The sequence below is a fragment of the Sciurus carolinensis genome, chromosome 7 (genome assembly GCF_902686445.1).
Source record: "Sciurus carolinensis chromosome 7, mSciCar1.2, whole genome shotgun sequence".
Classification (NCBI taxonomy): Eukaryota; Metazoa; Chordata; class Mammalia; order Rodentia; family Sciuridae; genus Sciurus; species Sciurus carolinensis.
In genome coordinates, this window is record NC_062219.1 from 28,627,393 (window position 1) to 28,649,168 (window position 21,776).

Sequence of the window (21,776 nt, forward strand, 5' to 3'; positions counted from 1 at the left end):
GGAAGAGAGCATTCACCAAAGGAAAAGTATCTGGTTGCAGGCAAAAGCAGAAATGAGCTGTCCCTGAGGGGAGGGGAAAGCCGGCCCTTGGCCACCAGAACGAACAAGGGGGTTCGTCATCGCCTGATCCAGAGCTTTGGCGGGTTTTTCTTTTTAATGCCTTCCTGTGTGTGATGAACCTTCTTTTTACCTCCTTACAACCAAATATTTAGACAAATGCATACGGACAGAAAATGACTGGTGGAGCTGAACTGTGGAATTGGGTGACGACTTCCACCTCGAGCACTCAAAAAGTGGCAGTGACGCTGACAGATTGTAATTTTTACAAAACATTAATTGTGGTTAAAAAAAACCCACTTAACATAATCATTTTTAAGACAGTGTCAAGTGTATTCACAGTCTAGTGCAACTAATTTCCAGAGCTGTTTAAATCCTGTGCGTCAGAACCACTGTGCATATTAAACAAGTACCATTTCCCGTCCTTCCCTGGCCCGACAGCCCCCCTTCTGTTTCCTGTTTCTGTGAATGTGGCTACTGTAGGTACCCCGCAGGAGGAATCATGATGTATTTGAGGTTTTGCAACCGGCTTATTTTACTTAACCTAATGTCCTCAACATTCATCCCTGTAGCAGGTGATGGATTTCCTTCCTTTTTAAGGCTGAATAATATGCCCTCGTATGTATGGTCCACATTTTGTGACCCATTCATCCACTGATGGACATGTGGGTTGATTTCACCTCTTGGCTACTATGAATAGTGCTGCTGTTATCATGGGTGTGCACCTCTCTCTCAGAGTGTTGCATACATACCAGAAGTGGGATCGTTGAATCATTTGATAATCCTGTTTCAGGCTTTTGAGAAACCACCATGCTGTTTCCCACAGCAGCTGCACCGTTTGGCATTCCTGCCGGTAGCACGCAAGGCTTGCAGTTTCTAGGCATCCTTAATAACCTGCTCTTTGTTTTGGTGTGGCAGCTCTCCTCGTGGTGTGAGGTGGTAACTCACTGTGGGTCGATTCGTATCTCTAGTGATCAGAGACATTGCACATCTCTTCATAGGCATGTTGGCTGTTTGTACTTCATATTTTGATAAGTGTTTCTTAGAATCTTTAAACCTTTGTGTGTTGGGGGGTGGGATGCTGGGGATCAAACCCAGGGCCTTGTATGCTAAAGGAGTTCTCTACCACTGAGCTAAATCCCCAACTCTGCCCATCATTCAGATGACTGCTTGTTGAATTTTAGCAATTACTTATCTATTCTGGATATTGACCTCTTACTAGATATGATTTGCAAATATTTTCTTCTATCTCATAGATTGCTTTTTACTATTGTGGCCTTTGATTCATAGAGAATTTTAAGTTTTATGTTTTGTTTGTCTAGTTTTGCATTATTGCCTGTACTTTTGGTATTATCCAGCAAATCAGTGTCATTAGAATGACATGACATTTTCACCTGTGTTTTCTCACAGAAGTTTTATAGTGATGTCTTCCTTTAGGTCTTTAATCCATTTTAAGTTCATGTTTGTGTATTCTGTAAGGGAAGGGTCAGATTTCTTTTTCATGTGAATATCCAATTTCCCAGCACCATTTGTTGAGGAGTGCACTCTCATTGGGAGGTCTTGGGATTTAACCAGGGTTAAACAAGGGTTTATTTCTGGGCTCTCTATTCCGTGGGTCCATATGCCCGCCTTTATAACAGTACCACACTGTTTTGATTATTGTAGCTTTGTAATGTGTTTTTAAATCAGAAAGAGTGAGCTCTCCAATTTTGTTCTTCTTTTTCAAGATTGTTAAGTCTCTCCTATGAGTTGTCCTATCCAGTTGGTATGGACAACTTTGTGTGTGTGTCCCCCTCAGCACTGTGGAAAGTGTTTCAGGCAAGATGATTGTACAGACTGCTGGCCATTATCTCACATCAGGATGAGAATCAGGAGTGCCTTTACATGTGTGACGCCCAGACAGGTGGCTGAATGTAGAGCAATGAAGGAACTAAGAGGGTAAAAAAATAAAAACTACCTGCTTGGATGGGTATCGTCTTGAGTGTGGGGTGGTTTTCTAAACCACTCCTCTCCTGTTCTCCAGTGCCTGGATGATTCAAGGTGATCATTTCTTTTTGGAGAGAAAAATGTACTTGGCTCAGTGGCACTTTGATAAAAAGAAACCTATCTGAGAACTACCCTCTTCTATGTGGGCTCATCCCTGGTCCCTGTTTCATCAAAGCCCAGATGAGGAAGGTCATCCCCAGACTCTCCACGTCACAGACTGCCCTTCCTGGCTCACTTTCCCACTCACTCAGACCTCTCCTTGATCTGAATTCATCCAAATCAAAATATTTTGAGAAAAGGAACAAAAAAGCCTATGCCAGGTACTTAAGCCCAGCTTCCCTTTGGCAGAGCCTTGGGCCTTTCATCATAGCAGCCAACCGTGCCTCAGCCAGGATGGTCCTGTATGGTGGCTGCAGCTTTGGCCACCCAAGGACTGCCCTGCTCTGTGAGGTCCCTCCTCCTGCCCTTTGGGATCTGCGACGGGGCGGAGGGAGGACGGGGGTGCAACTGGAATGTCACCAAGCTAACACACACCTGCGAAGCTCCTGCCTGCCCTGTGCACGTTTTCTATGTAGCTTTCCTGGAAGGCACTACCCCGCCCACTTACAGCCCCGTCATTTAGGATGATGCTAAGGAAGATGGAGAAAGCTATCAGAAGGACATAGAGGGGAATAAAGGAGAGAAGGAAGAACTGATGCTTAAGCCAGGGAGAGAAGGCACACTACCAGCTTTTCTGCCCCTAGACTAGATGGCTTTGTGCCCTTGGCAGTTTGCTTTTCTGACAGCCATTTCACCCAGGTCCCAGGAGCCCCCAGCAAGCCTCCAGGTCCATCCCAGAACATGGCAGAAAGTTTCAGATATTTGGAATGATTCTGCTTTGCAATCTGCATAGGACGGGCGAGGGCGGGGGTGTGGGTCTCGATGAATTGTATAATCTCAGAACACTTCTCTGGGCTTCTCTGACCATTTCAACTAGGGAAACGTGCCGACTGTCTGAGTGAACTGCTCGATGACAGTCAGGGGAGGGCCGATGGTTAGCCCACCCTCAGATTCCAGGTTCCTCCCCCCGATAAAGAATACAAATACTCAGAATTCCTCACCTTGGACCTGACTTTCCTTGGAGAATGAGAGGATATTAGGTGAGGAAGGGCTTTTTCCTGCAACACTAATATAAGAGGGAAAATGAATTAATGTTGGAATGACAGGCAGGTAATTTTTTTTTTTAATGGCTAGGCTGCTGGGTGTGCTGTACATGCCTGTAGTCCTAGCATTTCATGAAAGTGAGGAAGAAGGACCACAAATTCTAGGCTTGGGCAACTGAGTGAGACCCTGTCTCAAAATAAGAATGAAAAAGACCTAGGAATGTAGCTCAGTGGTAGAGCAACCCTGGGTTCAATCCCCAGTATTAAAAAAAAATAAAAATAAATAAAATAAAAAACCTAAGCTATGGTATTCTCTGTGGTGAAAAAAGGAAAAATTTAACCAGAGGTGCTGTAGACTCTGACTTGTGTTTGAGTAGCAGGAGAAGATGTGGCCTGGGGTTCTTGCTGGGGTGACAAATGGGCTGCAGCCAGCATGGAGAAACAGGGTCATCAAAGCAAAAAATGCAATTCCCAATAAACAACCCTTTAATAAAGAACTCCGAACAGAAGGATGTTCCCCTGTAGAACAGGCTGCTCATTTGGAATAAACCACTTTGGGTTCTATGGAGGTTAAGTCATCTTGCTAAAGAAATAAAAAAGAAAAAGATGTGTTTTAACTAACAGTTTAAAAAATAGAAGTGACCTTTATTTTCACATTTGTGGGAGATAAGACATATTATGAGAGATTTTGCTCCAGGTAAGTTTAGATATAAAATCAAAGTGCTTTCTGAAAGTCCAGGCTTTTTTTTTTTTTTTTTTTTTTTTTTAAAGAATATAATCCCAGTCTCACATCCAGACCCACCGTATTAGTGTCTCTCGTACTAATTCAGATATACTGCCCAGATAAACAAAGGCCTTGTGTTAAGGCTGGAGCGGATGTAGGTGACGTGGTTTAGGGATTTCTAAGAAAATGTTAAATCGTTTGTAGCTCCACTCTTGAATATCCTGAAGGTGGTTGTCTGACTCACTGAGAAGTCTAATCATTGGGTTTCTCTGAACTTAGGGCCAGAAAAGAGAGAGAGAAAGAGAAAACATTCCCTTCCATCTTACATCTGGCTTCCGAAGGGCTCTGTCTCCATCCAATCCCAAGGCAAGGTCACCAGCACCCTCCCGACTTTGGTAAGTGAAGCGCTCAAGGCTGGCCGGGAGGTTCTGTGTGGAAGAATGAGTAGCTTCTGTCCCCACAGAACCCATTCTGCTCCCACTGTTTGACTTTGACTTTGAGGACAGTAGTCTTTCTCAAAGCAAAGGAAAAAGGGGCATGAAACACCAGACTTGGTTTCTAAGGGGCTTCATTGCTGCATTCACCACGTGAAAGACGAACCCACAGAGCTAAGCATCTGTGTCCCTGTTCCCTAAATTGTTGCCCTGGGTTCTGGCGAGCCTGTTCTGATGTGCTCCTCTCTGCCCGCTCTTGGCTGCCCAGGCTCCCATCCAAGTCCCTTCCGCATTTGCCCGGCACACCCCGACCCGCGTCCTTGCCTCCTGGCTCGGTCAAAGCTGCTCCCGCCCAGGCCCGGCCCCCATCCCCCGGCAACATCCGCCCTGTCAAGAGAGAAGTCAGAGTGGAACCTGAAAAAAAAGAGCCTGAGAAGGAACCTCAGAGTGCTGCCCCCGAGCCCTCGCTGAAGGGCAGGACACCCTCAGTGAAGGTAGAAGAGACCAGAGCTGAAGAGGGGACGCCTGTCGAGCCAGAAGCCGAGCCTGGTAGGAAGAACCGACGTGGGCGGGGACCTGTGTCGGCGGCTCTCTCCGCCTCCTCCTTTTCTCTGGCATCATTTTATGTGACTTTTTTTTTTCTTACTAGAGATTGTAAATTTTATTTTGAGGCTTATTTTAGAACCTCTTTCTAGTATGATTTCCTTCTCTTTTTAATTTTTTTGCAGGGGGAATGGGGCTTGAAACCCAGGGCTTCTCACAGGCTACGTAAGCACCCTACCGCTAAGCTACGTTCCTAGCCCTGCAAATTTTTGTTTTGTTTTGTTTTTGTTGTTTGTTTTTTGAGATAGGGTTTCACTTTTTTTTTTTTTTTTTTTTGAGGCTAGTCTCAAACCTGTGATCCTCCTGCCTCAGCCTCCCAGTAGTGGGATTACAGGTGCTCACTACCTGCTTATCTCTCCCTTTTCAAGGGAGTATTTTCAAATCATTTATCAGTATGTATTTAAACCAGCACCTCTAGGATTTTCCGAAATGCAGAGTACTAGCCTTACATCAGACTTACTGGATCAGAATATGACGTGGTGGGTCTAAAAGCTCTCATAGATACGAAGCTGTCTATTGACTCCTCTACAGAGTTTGAGGACCACTGGCTTAGACTGTGTGCTTGATAAAGGTCTGAATTTTTTGCCAAAAGACCCAGTGGTTCTCATTTCCGCCTGACTAACCTGTTACTCTTTAGAAATTTGGAATCACCTGGATCTAGGAATTCAATGTTTTGTTGAAAATTGACTTCATGCAAAACATTTCTGCTCATGACAATTCGAAGGTCAAGGATGTGGCAAAGAAAGAATAGATGGTTTAAGGCAGATGACAGTGTTAGAGAGTGAAAGAGTCTAGTGTTCATTTTCATGAAAAGAGGGAGAGACTCAGGGCCGGTGAGCAGCAGGATGGTAAAGATAACTGCAGGAGCAAAAGTAGAAATGTGAATCTGGAAAGGAGGGCCGGGCATGGCCAGGCACGGCCAGGCACGGCCAGGCCTCAGCACGAAGAGCGGTGCAGAATCCATCAGGAGAGTCTGTATGGGCCTCCCTCCTGCACCAGCTTCTTAAGTCATCTTTCTAAATCCAAATAAGGCTGGAGACTTCTGTTCCCGTCTCACATCTTGGCATCAGAACTGCAGTAGAAGCTGGGAGTGTGAGCAACATGCGTGCCCGCCAGCCAAGGCCAGGCTGCTCACACCTCCACCTGGGGATGGCACTGGCTGGACGTGGTCCAAAAGGGGCCTCTTCGTTTGGTGCCATCATCTTCTCAGTCTGAGCCCCGGCCCGTGGCATGGTGCTGCAGTAATGAATAGTCACCAAAGTGTAGGAATTTTTTAAATGAAATTAAGGACAAACAAAAGATCTCATCTCCATTTTGCCAGGGTATAACTTCCCATAGAATCTAACATGAGGTTCTCTACTCAGTACACATTTGATAGGTACTGTTAGCTGATTTAACTGCTGTAACAGTAAGACTTGGTGACAGAGCTTGAGCTCTGAAAGTCTCATTTGCACATGCAGGTTTTTTTTTTTTTTTTTTTTTTTTTGTTATCTGTTGCTTGGTTACAGAGAGAATATAATGAAATCGTGAGAACACACAGTATAAACATTCCCTTTTCTCTGATAATGATGAATTCTAGGCCTGGGGAGGGGGAATGCTAGTTTCTGTTTTGTTCTTTGACTTCTGTTTCCAGTTGGTTTTCTCCTTGTACCTGTTTGTACAGCTGCTCCAGCCACAGCCACAGCCTCGGACCCAACTCCAGCCCCGGCCCCTGCTCCAGCCCTTGCTCTAGCCACAGCCCCAGCCCCGGCCCCAGCCCTGTCAGTCACTGTGACAGCCAGTGCTTCTCCCAAGACTTCCGCAGGCACCACCGACCCAGAGGAGGCCACTAGGCTGCTGGCTGAGAAGAGGCGGCTGGCCCGAGAGCAGAGAGAGAAGGAGGAGAGGGAGCGGCGAGAGAAGGAAGAGGTAGAAAGGTAAAGCAGTAACCCTGGGATCAAGTCCTCCCTCTGAGAGGGAAGAGGTGGTAGTTAAGTGACAAAGGTGAACGTTTCAGAATTACACTTACCTGGTGTTCCTTTGACCACAAAGGTTTTTCGGTCACATTTTCTTAAGAATGATAATACCACATAAACAGAGAAGGTTTCAAGGAAGAAAAAAAAAATATATATATATCTATATATATATACACACATAAATGCATATATGTATATATATTATCTTACCAGTTTTCAGTAATCGTGCACATTTTGAGTGGTTCTTTCGAGGTAGTCTCTGAACAGTCTGGAGATTATATTTGCATACACACACTTACATAATTGTATCACAATAGAGGTGCAGTCTGCTTTTTCACTTAACACACCTCTAATCTCTGGGTTTCCTCTATATCTCTGTAATTATCATTTTAGAGCTGCTTTAGTAAGGGTTCATGTTTTCTTCCAGATTGTAGCTGGGTGAGATGTTTAAATGTTGCATGATTGCCTGCCAGACTGTATGCCAGGGGCATCTTGCTTAATTGGTCACCTTCTGGGTCTAATAAGGCTAATGCCGATGTAATTGTTCTTCCCACAAACAGAACTGAACCCTGAGGCTGGACCTCAGGCCTGGTCCCCAAGCTAGCATCTTAGATGAGCCCTTGATCCCATCAGGGAGCTTCCCTCTTCTGTTCCAATACAGAACATTATGTTTGTTTGTTTTTTTTTAATTTTTAAGTGTTTGGGTAGGGAGAGGAGATTCAAATTTGTTATAAAAGGTCACATAACTTGATTTTTACAAGTCTCAGTCTTTAAAGAGTGTTAAATTGTAAATCCTTTGAAAAAGAAAGCTCTCCCTAAAATATGAGTGGTTACAGTTTGCTTCTGTTTACCACAGGCAGCACAGACGCTGGGAGGGAAGAATGAAGGATGACTTCACATTTTGTCCTGTACCCATGTTGAATGTATCCAGCTGAAGTTTTGGGGGAACTCTTTGAACAAACTGTCCTTCGAATACCCACCCTCGGGGGGGACTTCCCTTCAAGAAATCCCCCTCATGTGTCTTGATTTGTCTTTTCCCAGACAGAAGAAAGAGGAATTGGCTCAAAGGGTGGCTGAAGAGCGAAGTCGCAGAGAGGAAGAGTCCCGCCGTCTGGAGGCCGAGCAGGCCCGGGAGAAGGAAGAGCAGCTGCGCCGGCAAGCGGAGGAGCGCGAGCGCGAGGGGATGGAGCGCGCACAGAAGCAGGTGCGCCCCGGCGGGAGGGGACGCTCCCTGGAGAGCATGGTGGTCACCGTCCTTGTTAGAAATGCCGTGTTCCCAGTGTGTGTTCTGCTTTCTGCATGGTCTCCATCCGCGCCTTGCTATGCGCCCGGGGGTCCCAGGGACGAGGTGCCAGCCGGTGTGTAAGAGGCACACACCCACGTTTGGTTTTCAGAAAGAAGAGGAGGCTCGTGTGCGCGAAGAAGCTGAGAGGGTCCGGCAGGAACGGGAGAAGCATTTCCAGAGAGAGGAGCAGGAGCGCCTGGAGAGAAAGAAGGTAGCAGCCTAGAGGCTGACATCAGGAGGCGCGCTGCTGTCCTCTGCCCCTTCTAAACAGCCCTCAGGGCTAATCGTCTCCTACAAAGACACCACTTCAAAGTTTGAGTTTTCCCCCAGAGCAGTTACTTTCTGCTTCTAGTAGCTTAAGCCAGCCCAACCTCTTTGCTACACCCTCACCTCTTTTATTTTTCGAAGCAGGATGGGCAGAGTTGCCCAGCCTGGCCTGGAGCTTGGAGTCCTCCTACCTCAGCCTCCCTAGTAGTAGCTGGGATTACAGGCGGGTACCACTGCACAGTCCAGCCTTTCTGCACAATTCCAATTAAGACAAAAGCAGCGTGAATTATTTTCCCCAGATGACAAACATGTTTTTATAATCTGTACTTGATTACCGAAGTGCTCTAGACTGGCTTGCTTTCTGCGTCAAATCCTCTTTCTCATTTGTCCTTTCTTGCAGAGACTTGAGGAGATTATGAAAAGAACCAGGAGGACAGAAGCTACAGATAAGGTGTTGAGATGGCTATTTTCTAATTATTCTTGATGGCTCTTTTATTTTTTTTTTTTAACCTTTAATTGTAACTTTAATTCTTAAAAGTCTTTTTTTATTTTGCTTTTTGGTAGAAAACCATTGATCAGAGAAATGGTGACATAGCCAAGGGAGTTCTCACTGGAGGAACAGGTATTTCTATGATTGAGTTCAAATCAGTTGAAGTGTAAAAAAAATTTTTTTGAATTATTTTATTAAATCATAAATGTACAAAAGCTTCTTAACTCTGAACATGCAGTTAAATTTATATTGTTATGTCTTATTAGACCATGCTCCTGGCTAAACAGATCTTCAAAACTTTGAGAAATATCTTTAAAAAAATTTCACATGTAATCTGAAACATAAGTTTAACACTATCAAAGAAGGAAAGCCTCTGTATTCTTACAAAGACCACCAAAAAGAAACAACAATTAAAAAGCTAAGAAATTGTCTCAGTGCCTTTTTTTTTTCCTGGTACTGAGGACTGAACCCTGGGAAACAACGACTGAACTACATCCACAGTCCTTCTCAGTTTTTATTTTGAGATTTTGAGATAGGATCTCATTAAATTGCAGAGGCTGGCCTTGATTTTTCAATCCTGCTTCAGCCTCCTGAGTGGCTGGGATTACAGGTGTGTACCACCACATCTGGTGAAGGCTTTTTTTTTTTGTACTGGAGCACTTAACTACTGAACCACATCCCCAGCCCTCTTAAATATTTTATTTAGAGACAGGGTCTCGCTGAGTTGCTCAGAGCCTCACTTAATTTGCTGAGGCTGGCTTTGAACCTGAGATCCTCCTGCTTCAGCCTTCTGAGCAGCTAGGATCACAGGCATGCACCACTGTACCCAACTCCTGGGGAGTTGAAGGGAGATACTCAGTAGACTTGAGTCTATCTGGTCTTTAGTTTGTACATTTTCCCCTTTTGTAAAAGTCTCTCTGACATTTCCTTTTAAGGTATTTTTCTTTTTTGTTGTTTTTTGTTTTTCCTTCATCGTACTGGGGGTTGGAACCAGGGTCTTGAGCATATTAGGCAAGCCCTCTACCACTGAGCTCCATCCTCAGCAAGGACTTCTGATTTACACATTTTGACGATTTATATTTATGGCAGTTCTCAGAAAAAGGATTTAAATGTTATTTCTTTGAATTCTAACTTCAGAATAGAGGTGAGATTTTAAATTAATTGAAATTTATTTGGAAGTTGATCATGTTCTATAATTTTTGGACTTAGTTGGTTTCTTGGGGATTTTAAACCAGATGCAGAGTAGAGGAAGATGAGCTCAGCCTCAGTTTTAGTGCTGTGATCCAGTTAGCCTTGTGTTGGGTATGTCTTTCACACACTTCCTTGTTTCACTTCCACGTTAGCCTTGTGAGCTAGAGGGATGTTCTCTTAGTCAACAAACATTTTTGGAGCCCTTCTGTGCCAGGACCTGTTGTGGGTGCTGAGATTCAGAGTCAACAAGGTAGGCACAGTCTCTGTTCCAGCAGACACTCAGCTCCAGTGACAAGCCCCACTCAGACCAGCTCAGGCCCAGGTTACCAGCACCCAATTCTGCTTCAGGTGTTTTTCCATGATTGTATAAAAAGCATGGTATTGTATACCAAGCATGGTAGATAGCTTATCGCTCAGTCTTCCTCTTTCCTTATCTACCAAGTCAAAATGGAAAAAGGGACTAGAGGTATTTCAGTTTCTTTTTCTGTTTAACAAATTTTAAGAAAGACTGGAGTACCTCAGAAGGCTGGATTACAGATCAAATGAGATGATGTGTGGAAAGGAACCATTCCCTATAAATGAGGGTTTCCAAATGTAAAATATTACTGGTGTTTGGTTTTAATTCAGGAGAAGCTATTTAGTTTCTGTGTGTCGTGATTTTTCTATAGGGAGGTTTTCATGGTCTCTTATAGGTACTCTACTTGTATTTGGAGAACAGTTCTAGGGGTTGCATATTAACCCCATTGCACTTTAGCATGCTGTCTCCATGCATGTTATAATAGATCCAGGCCGTGAGCAGGCTCAGCAACCAGTGAGCCTTCCTGAGTGATCCTTCTAGTCTGCACATGGCAACATGTGGGTTATTTAGGGGCTGATGCTACAGTCTGCCTGGCCAGGCTCCTTGGTTTTGTTTTCATTTCCCCCCTTCCTGATGCTCCCATCTGGTCCTTCAGTATTCTTTGAACTCAATCCAAGGCTGAACAAAGGCGGGAGGAGAGGTGAAACCTGTCAATGACATACTGTGCTTATCAACACTAACATAAATTGGATTTGAGTTAAAACTGCTAAAAACAGGCTTGAGGATCAAGTATTCCATTTCTCCTTGTCTGATACGTACTTTAGGGCTGAAAGGTGGTGTTAGTGCTACCAAGAGAATTCTAGGATGGGCAGGGAGGGTCACAGACTACCCAGAAGTCTTCTCAGAGGTTCCTGTTATCAGCTTCACAAACCTCAGCATTTTTAAAATTATCAGTCACTTCTCTGCTTCAGACTCCTTGTTCCTCTCACAGTTTACTGAATTTATGGCAGGTTGTGAAATAACTCTTTTGGAATTATTTCAGTTATTCTTTCATGTCAAGCTGAAACCATAAACTGCCACAGATTTCTCTGAAACTCTGACCTGTGTGAATGTGTATAGGACTAAGTAACCCTGTCCCAGATTATCAAGTCAGGCATATAAAGCTGAACTCCAACATTGAGTATTGATGAGGTAGCACAGGTAGGTACAGTACACTGGGACTTGCATGATTCTAAGTGTGACTAGAGCCGAGTTTGTACAGGTGGTACTTATGGTATTTCCATGGTGCTTCGCTCTGTGTCCCTCAGCAAAGATGTTCCTGTCAGCCTCATCAAGTCAGCTTACTGCTATCTTCAGGTGTTGCTGTTTCAGTATCGATTTTTTTGCTCAGAGCCAATTTGGTGCAAGCGAAAGTAATAGTAACGTTTGTGTCAGCCCTTACACTGCATGAAGCACCGTTCTGAGTACTTTGCATGTATTAATACATTTAATTCTCACACCAGCCTGTGAGTTAGTACTATATCCATGAGGAAACTGAGGCACAGAGAGTTCAAGTGATTTACTGAAACTTCCACAGCTGGTAAGTTGCAGGGTCAGGACATAAATCCAAGGAGACTGGCTTCTGGAGTCTGGGTTTGATGTTAGAGTATTAGTAATCATTTATCTCTTTTGCTATCCACAGAGGTATCTGTACTTCCAGGTATGACAAACTCTCCAGGAAATGGAGAACCTGCCACCAGCCCACATGTGGTCACTCTACATCAATCAGAAGTGACCTTGGAGAGGTGAGTTAAACAACTTGGGCCCTTTTCACTATAGTGTATTAAAGCGAAGCACTGCTATTTTTACCCGACCAAAATTTCCTGGGTCTGGTGCAGTTTTAAAGTTTTAACACTAAGATTTATTTTAATTTGGGCTGATTAATTTTTGATTGGGCTTATAATTCTGTACTCTGAGATAGTACAATATCTTCTTTCCTGAGTCTTGATAGTGAGGTTTTAGTGATTATTATAGAAAATTACAGGCAGTAATTTGTTAGTTTTCTTTGTATACAGTTAACCTGATCTGGACCATATTCACATTCTTCAAGTGTCTGACAATTGTGTTTTAGACATATATAATATTCTAATGAGTCACAGGTTAGTTCCATAATAAAAGTAATCTAGAGGCCAGTATTTCTTATGATATTTGTAGCAGAGCTTCTTGTTCATGAACTAAACAGTTACAAGAATCAAGAGAAGGGTTGGATTGAAGAAAAATTATTTTTCTCTTCTCGTTCATTTATACCAATAGCATTATAAGAACAGTTTCAAAATGAAAAATAAAAGTAATCATACCCTGTACCTAAACATCTAGTGAACACTGTGATCCTAATATCCAAGAACAACTTAGAGAAGGAAAAGTTTATTTGAAGTGTCATGGTTTTAAAAGTCTCAGTCCATAGACAGTTTGACTCCATTGCTCTGGGCCCAAGATGAGGCAGCACATATGGTGGAAGGGCTCAGCAGAGGAAAGCTTCATCAGCTCATGGCAGGGTCAGGAAGCAGAAACAAGGGTGGGGGATGAGAGGAGGAAGAGGCCACAGGGAAGATGCTCCTTTCCAGGGCACACCCTCAATGACTTTTCTAGGCACACCCCACCTATCTGCCTAGTTACCACCAAGTCAATCTGTTCAAACCGGGATGAACTGATTACGTTACAGCTCTCATAATCTGATAATCTCACGTCTAAAATTCCTACATTTTAACACAGGAATTTTGGGGGGATACTTCATATCCAAACCATAACATGTAGTCATAGAGAACTAATAAAAATATTTTAAATGATGTTCGAAGCTTTTAGTTCTGACTAAAATTTTTGGAATCTCACTTATTCCATCTACCTGGGAGACTGAGGCAGGAGGAGAGCAAGTTCAAGGGCAACTTCAGCAACATGGTGAAAATCTGTCTCATAATATTTTTTAAAAAGTAAAAATTTTAAAATTTTGGAATCTACTCATTTTATGAATTTTTTTAACTTTTACACATATTTCCATGTTTGTAATAACAGTGTTTGCCACCTATGGAGAACCGAAGGTCCTCAAATTGTCTTCTTAATCTAAAAACATACTACTATAAAATGTTTTACAATATAATCAACAACAATTAAAAAGTCATCTGGCCAGGCCCCTGTTGTCCAGTTACTTGGAAGGCTGAAACAGGAGGATCACTTGAGCATAGGAGTTCCAGGCCAGTCTGGGCAACAGAGTAAGACCCAATCTCAAAAAAATAAATAAATAAAAGTAAAAACTGAGTAAATATTCTCTTTGATTCTGTGAGGACTCAAATTTTTAAACAGTTATATCGAAAATCCTATTAAAGCTGAGCACTTGGCATACACACTTATAATCCTAGCAATTCAGGAGGCTAAGGCAGGAGGATCACAAGTGCAAGGCCAGCCTTAGCAACTTAGTGTTTCAAAATGCTGGGAATGTAGCTCAGTGTAAATTGCCCCCAGGTTCAATCCTCAGTACCAAAATAAATAAGTAAATATGTACCATGTCCATTAATATCCCCTTTCACTCCCAGTTTCAAGTCAACCTTGAAATCACTTGCCAGAGTCACTGGAGACATCTCCTACCTGCACCCCTGAGTGAGACCTCTGGCCCCTGGGACTTCTTTGGCTGTCAGGCTTTGGGCTGCATTTTCTTTTCAAGCCCCAAGTCATTCTCCTTGCCCATCACCTTTGCCCCTTGACAGGCTCACACTAACAGAACTGAAGAGTGTGTGTTGTCAGAATTCTGGTCGGCTTTTAAAGGAATAAAGTCATATATGAGTACATATTTAAAGAGTTTATAGATATAGTCACAAATAAGTTTGTGTAGTATATATTAATTTTATAAAATAAGTTTATAAAATATGTAGATTTTTAACATGTAAAATATGAAATTTATAAGTATGAAATATATAAATGTGAAATATAAATATATGACCTTGAGCAGACAAGTTCTTACTCCAGAGCCAGGTTTGAGATGGTACATTCTTCTCCCATAGAATTTAGAAGGTTTAGTGGATAGGAATCTTGCTACGGAATGAGGGGAGGGGGATACAGAAAAATGTGTAAGTGCAAAGGGAGGGGGCTGGGTGGAATATCAGCTTGAGAACAGAGGAAGTTTAGTTTTTGAGGACCCCCGACTGAGACTGTTCTAGAAGCTAACATCTCTATCTACTTTATCTATCCCGGAAGACACTGTGCTTATTTGTAGCCCTAGGGGGCTTTGTCTTTGACAGAATGTTCCTCTTGTCTTAAACAAGGGTGGTTAGTAATGTTGGTGTTTAATGTTGGTGTTTGTGCACAGTCCTCAAGAGTCTTGCATCCACCCTTCCACCTCCAAAGTGTAACCAAAGGGGGGGAATTCAAAAGCAGGTGCTCTTACCAGGGAGGACACACAGATCTATGATCCCTAACCTCAGTGATATCAGTTTCGATTTACAGTTTCTACTGGGCACAGTGTCCCCTGAACATGTAATTGCTGGTCACTCAAAGCATCTGACACACTTATTCCTCTGACTGCTAACAAGAAAGAATCGGTAGGCATAGGGGTTGATTAGGTCAGCTGGGTCTGGGCCTGGCCGTGGCCATTCTGACTTGATAACCGCCTGCAAGATCACAGATTTAGGAGTGCCAAGGAGGGAGGGCTTCTGAGATACAGCTCTGTTCTTTGACTTTTACCAAAACTTCTACTTAAATTCTCTTTGGTTATAGCACCAAAACTATTTCTCTGGTTACAGAGAGCCCACTTGGTGTTGGAAAAGAACAGGAGGATTGGCGTGGGGACCTAGACATTTAGAATGGCAGGTGTTGGGCACAAGTGCGTACACTTGAGTGTGTGTGAAGGTGTGTACACACACTTGAGTATGCAGTCACATGCAGCAATGCCAAGGCTCCTTTCCCTGCCGCAAAATAGAACATCATATTCTGTGTCTCATTAATTGTTTTTTTTTTACAAACAATATTTTCAGACCCTGCAGTGCCTTGTGTGATGCTTAGGACAGGCATCCTTTTTCCCCCCTAAAAAAAAAAATTTTAATTTAATTATTAGCAAGAACCATACAAAAGTATTCAGATCAGAAATGCTTTAGAATGTGTTCCACAAAGTCATTAGTCCTTACTTAGTAGGAAAAGTGAACTATTCCTCCAATAGACCAATAAAAACAAAAACTCTTTGAAAAGCACTGGAAAAGTTGGATTGACATTAGCTTTATTTTACCATTTGGGGAGGCAGTGAAGAAAGGTGATTGCTGAAAGTTCAAGCAATTGGCATCATTACAACTACAGATAATTTGTTGAGCATTGAACAAATTACAAAGCTTGCACGTGGCATACTGCTGCAGTCAGTACAACGAATGGTAAGATTGGGCTAGCTCTCCTTTGATGCACAGGTATTGTTTTGTTGGAACATAAAGCATAATAACCAACACAGTGGTGCACACCTGTAGTCACAGATGCCTGGGAGACTGAGGCAGGAGGATCACTTAAGCCCAGGAGTTCAAGAGCATCCTGGGTAACATTTCAAGATTCCATCTCCAAAAAAAAAAAACAGCTGGACCTGGTGGCACACACTTATAATTCCATCAGACTGAGAGGTTCATGCAGGAGGATCACAAGTTCGAGGCCAGCCTGGGAAACTTAGAAAGAACTTTTCTCAAAATAAAAGGAGTTGGGGACATAGATCAATGATAGAGTACCCCAGGTTCCATCCCCACTACCATAAAATAAATATATAGGTCAAGAGTTTAGCCTTGGTGTCTCAGCAGTTGCATGACTCTGTGTAGATCATTGATTCACCCTCTTGGCGTTAGGACTCTCATCTTTGAAGTGAAGGTCCTCCTAGGTGCTACTCTGTATGAGCAAGTAAGTGTGAACAGCCTGCGGCAGAAATTGTTGCATACTCAGAACTGATGATGCTGCTGCTGATGGTCTGTTTCTGTTGATGGTGGTCCATTCTAATTGATAAATTGTCCTACTTGATAAATTTTATAACAAAAAGAACAGGATCGCTTGGGTGGTACCAGGGATGAAATCAAGGCCTCATGCTAGGGCAGTGCTCTGCACTAAGCTCAGCCCAGATTTTAGAAAATAATTTAAAATATACATATGTCACCATTCACCCTTTTTGTTAGTAATGATGTGGTCATCAGTCTGGTTTTTTTGATTATAAACCTGTAAGATTATATATTACAAAATAATCTTTGTTATCAATGTGCATTTTCTAATTTTAATACTAACTCTTTTAATTTGGCTCTTCAAATCCCCTAGTACTCCCAATTTGGAAAAACAACCAAACGAAAATGGAGTATCGGTCCAGAATGAAAATTTTGAAGAAATTATAAACTTACCCATTGGATCTAAACCATCCAGATTAGATGTCACCAACAGTGAGAGCCCAGAAATTCCTTTGAATCCGATTTTGGCCTTTGATGAAGAAGGGACACTTGGGCCACTGCCTCAGGTAGATGGTGTTCAGACACAGCAGACTGCAGGTAAGCCTCCCTCCAACTCCCGTCTATAATCATCAGAAATGTGTGATACCCAGGAGGCCATGCAGTGTGACTGTCACCTTCTGCAGTGTGACTCTGGTGAGACTTGTTCTTCAAGGGGAAAGTATAAGACTCAGTGGAAAAGATTGTGCATGGATCATAGAAGTTGAGTTTTGAGTCAGACGGGGCAACTACCAGGGCTCCTCCAATCCTCCCACTCAGTCCGTGGCACCCAGCACGTGTCCATCAGCCTCACGTCACAGGGCGGCTCATTGTCGGCAGCATGCACCATGAGAATGGGCTGCGTGTTCAGACAAGGCTCCTGTCCTGACCGACGGGTCGTGCAGCCTCGTTCTGCCCACTGGAGACAGGTTGGGATGTTTTTCTTTCCTTCTTTCTCAGGTCTTCAGATACTTGAAAACCGCCCTCCTGTTCTCTTGCCATTTTTCTTTTTTGGGTTTGACAACCTGGGTTATACATTATGGTCTCTAAAATGTAATGTGATGGAAAGTTACGGTTTAGGTAATAAGAGCAGTATTCCAAACTAAGATCACGTTGAGCCCAAGGAACATCCACCCCTGTAGTTCCTATTGAAACTGCTTGAAATGCTCTTATACGCTGTTCCTAGTATTCACACTTGACCTGAAGTCTTTGTACCAAAAAAACCCCGATAGCTGGAGAGGGAGAGGGGTCCTGGGGTGGAAAGGATCAAAATATGTTATATGTGTGTACAAATATGCCACAAGAAAAGCTATTATCTTTTGTAATTAATACACACTAATTTATGGGGTTTTTTTCTATTCAGTATCTTTATTTTAAAAAAGAATTTGAAATTTTTTTGTCTATCTTATTTATTTTTTAATTTTTTACAGACTGATTTTGATTCATTGTACACAAATGGGGTACATCATTTTGTTTCCATGGTTGTACATGTTGTAGACTCGACATTCGTGCAATCAATCATACATGTACATAGGGCAGTGATGTCTGTCTCATTTCACCATCTTTCATTACCGCACCCCATTTCCTTCTACACAATCCAAAGTTCCTCCATTCTTCTCTCACTCCCCACACCCCCACCCCCATTATATATCATTTTCCACTTATCAGGGAAAACATTCGGCCTTTTTTGGGGGGATTGGCTTTTTTCACTTAGCATATTCTCCAATTCCATCCATTTATTTGCATATGCCATAATATTATTCTTCTTTATGACTGAATAATATTCCACTGTGTTTATATACCACAGTTTCTTTATCCTTTCATCTGTTGAAGGACACCTAGGTTGGTTCCACAATCTAGCTATTATGAACTGAGCTGCTATAAATATTGATGTGACTGTTACTGTAGTATGCTGATTTTAAGTCCTTTGAGTATAAACCGAGGAGTGGGATAACTGGGTCAAAAGGTGTGTCCATTCCAAGCTTTCTGAGGATTCTCCACACTGCTTTCCAGAGTGGCTGCACCAATTTGCAACTCCACCAGCAATGTAAAAGTGTGCCTGTTTCCCCACATCCATGCCAACATCTATTATTGTTTGTGTTCTTGATAATAGTCATTCTAATTGGAGTAAGACGAAATCTTAGAGTTGTTTTAATCTGCATTTCTCTAATTACTAGAGATGTTGAACACTTTTTTGTATATTTATTAGTTGCCCATATGTCTTCTGCAAAGTGTCTGTCCAGTTCCTTGGCCCATTTATTGATTGGGTTCTTTGTATTTTTGGTGTAAAGTTTTGTAAGTTCTGTATAAATTTTGGAGATAAGTGCTTTATCTGAAGTGCGTGTGGAAAAGATTTTCTCCCACTCTGTAGGCTCTCTCTTCACATTCTTGATTGTATCCTTTGCTGAGAAAAAGCTTTTTAGTTTGAGTCCATCCCATTTATTGATTCTTGCACCATGATCAGGTCGGGTTTATCCCAGGGATGCAAGGTTGGTTCAACATCCAGAAATCAATAAATGTAATTCATCACATCAATAGACTTAAAGTTAAGAATCACATGATTATTTCAATAGATGCTGAGAAAGCATTTGATAAAATACAGCACCCCTTCATGTTTAAAACACTAGAAAAAATAGAAATAGTAGGAACATACCTCAACATTGTAAAGGCTATCTATGCTAAGCCCACAGCCAATATCATTCTTTTTTTTTTTTTTTTTTTTTTTTTAATGGTGCTGGGAATCGAACCCATGGCCTTGTGCTTGCAAGGCAAGCACTTTACCGACTGAGCTATCTCCCCAGCTCCTCAATATCATTCTTAATGGAGAAAAACTGAAAACATTCCCTCTAAAAATGGGAACAAGACAGGGATGCCCTCTTTCACCACTTCTATTCAACATCATCCTTGAAACACTTGCCAGAGCAATTAGACAGACCAGAGAAATTAAAGGGATACAAATAGGAAATGAAGAAATTAAGCTGTCACTATTTGCTGATGACATGATCCTGTATTTAGAAGATCCAAAAAACTCCACTAGAAAACTTCTAGAACTAATAAATGAATTCAGCAATGTAGCAGGATATAAAATCAATATGCATAAATCTAATGCATTTCTATTCATAAGTGATGAATCCTCTGAAAGAGAAATTAGGAAAAAATCACTCCATTCACAATAGCCTCAAAATAAATAAATAAAATACTTGGGAATTAATCTAACAAAAGAGGTAAAAGACCTCTACAATGAAAATTACAGAACATTAAAGAAAGAAATTGAAGAAAAGCTTAGAAGATGGAAAGATCTCCCATGTTCTTGGATAGGCAAAATTAACATTGTCAAAATGGCCATTCTACCAAAGGCACTATACAGATTCAGTGCAATTTCAATTAAAATCCCAATGATATTCTTCATAGAAATAAAGAAAGCAATCATGAACTTCATCTGGAAGAACAAGAGACCTTGAATAGCCAAAACAATCCTGAGTAGTGAAACAGGAGGTATCACAATACCAGACATTAAACTGTACTACAGAGCAATAGTAACAAAAACAGCATGATATTGGCACCAAAGTAGACAGACTGACCAATGGTGCAGAATAGAAGACACAGAGACAAAACTACATAAATACAGTCACCTCATACTAAACAAAGGAGCCAAAAATATACAATAGAGAAAAGATAGCCTGTTCAACAAATGGTGCTGGCAAAACTGGAAACCCATACTCAGTAAATTGAAATTAAACCTGTATCTCTCACCCTGAACAAAACTCAACTCAAAATGGATAAAGGCCTTAGGAATTAGACCAGAGACCCTGCACCAAATAGAAGACAAAGTAGACCCAAATCTTCATCATGTTGGCTTAGGATCAGACTTCCTCAACAAGACTCCCATAGCACAAGAAATCAAAGCAAGATCAATGAATGGGATGGACTCAAACTAAAAAAACTTTTTGTTTTTTTAATTTTGAGACAGGGTCTCATTAAATTGCTGAGGCTTACCTTGAACTTAAAATCCTCCTGCCTTAGCCTTAGCCTTAGTCTCTGGGACTACAGGAGTGCACCACCATATCTGGCAATATGTGCTAATTTAAAAAGAAAAATACAACAATACTTTTACAGGATCGAAAAATAAAGAAAAAAGAGTAACATCAACTATTACTTAGTGGTCACTGCAGCACAACAGCACAATCCCATTGGTATCAGGAATTAGTGGGATGATACCACTCCCTCCCTTTTCAAACCTGTTTGAGTTTTGTTGACTTCTTTTCCCAGACCACTTTCGCATGCTGACCAGCATCTCTCTATAAGGAATAGAACTGGCTAAAAATGCAGATTTTTGTTTGTTGGTTTGTACTGGGGATTGAACCCAGAGGGAAACTAATCATTGAGCCACATTCCCAGCCCTTTTTACTTTTTATTTTGAAACAGGGACTCACTGAATTGTTGAGGGTCTCACTGAATTGCTGAGGCTGGTCTCAAACTTGCAATCCTCCTGCCTCAGTCTCCTGAGTCGTGGGGATTATAGGCATGCACCAGTGTGTCAGCAGAAATGCAGAATATTTTAATGGAGTTAGTATAGATTTATTTGTGGTCAAATTGTGTTGCCTTTTTGACTCCATCAGGGAGTCTGGCATAGGGGCACATGGCTGTAAATCCAGAGTTGCAGGAGGCTGAGGCAGGAGGATCGAGGGTTTGAGGTCTGAGCAACTTAGCTAGACACACTCTCAAAATAGAATAGAAAGAGTTGGTTGAGAATTCAGTAGTAGAGTGCCCCTGGATTCATTCCCCAGTACCAAAAAAAAAAAAAATCCGTCTGGGGACTTGTGACGAAAATCCTTTAACAGGGTGCAAAGGCCAATTTTGAATACCCAAGAAGCTCATCTCCTTTTCTCCTTCAGTGTGCTGACCTTGGGAAAAGACTTCATTGGACTCCACCTTCTAGGTTCTGAGAGGAGGTCCTGAAGTCCCCCCATAGTCTGACTATCAGTTTCTGAAGTTTCTAGGAACAATCTGATCAATGTTATGTTGGTAGAAACAAACCCCGAGCAGGTTCCTCCTTTAACGTGTCACAGATTCATGGGAAAGGACAGAATTTCCACACGTTTTCTGCTTTACTTGTCAGGCCTTAACTCACCTTTTGAGTTACCTGTAAATCCATTCTCACTGTCCTCACCTTTTCATACCTTCTCTGGAAGACACAGTCCAGTGTCCAGGATCTTAGCTAATGAAGAGTTCCTGATTATTTATCATGACTATCAACATTTAGCCTCTAACTTAAGTCTGGAGCCCTAAAGCATCAAGTACTAAGGACATAAGACAAATAAATGTTTAAATCCCTCCTAGAAAATTACAATTGCTATATGCAGTTTAGAAATGTAAATGATGTA

At 42.1% G+C, this 21,776-nt stretch overlaps 1 protein-coding gene across 8 annotated transcripts in view; it reads left to right on the top strand.

Moving 5' to 3' along the window:
- The window catches only part of Map7 (microtubule associated protein 7), a 171,452-nt gene that overhangs the window by 148,190 nt on the left and 1,486 nt on the right, over window positions 1–21,776 (top strand). For 7 of the 8 annotated variants that reach the window (XM_047557613.1, XM_047557616.1, XM_047557608.1 and 4 more), the window contains 9 exons: window positions 4,189–4,304; window positions 4,612–4,892; window positions 6,610–6,862; window positions 7,943–8,105; window positions 8,296–8,397; window positions 8,854–8,904; window positions 9,018–9,075; window positions 12,114–12,216; window positions 16,730–16,953. In XM_047557613.1, the coding sequence (XP_047413569.1) occupies window positions 4,189–4,304; window positions 4,612–4,892; window positions 6,610–6,862; window positions 7,943–8,105; window positions 8,296–8,397; window positions 8,854–8,904; window positions 9,018–9,075; window positions 12,114–12,216; window positions 16,730–16,953 (1,351 nt within the window). The remainder of the gene's footprint in view (window positions 1–4,188; window positions 4,305–4,611; window positions 4,893–6,609; window positions 6,863–7,942; window positions 8,106–8,295; window positions 8,398–8,853; window positions 8,905–9,017; window positions 9,076–12,113; window positions 12,217–16,729; window positions 16,954–21,776) is intronic. The other variant, XM_047557610.1, reaches the window with a different exon arrangement.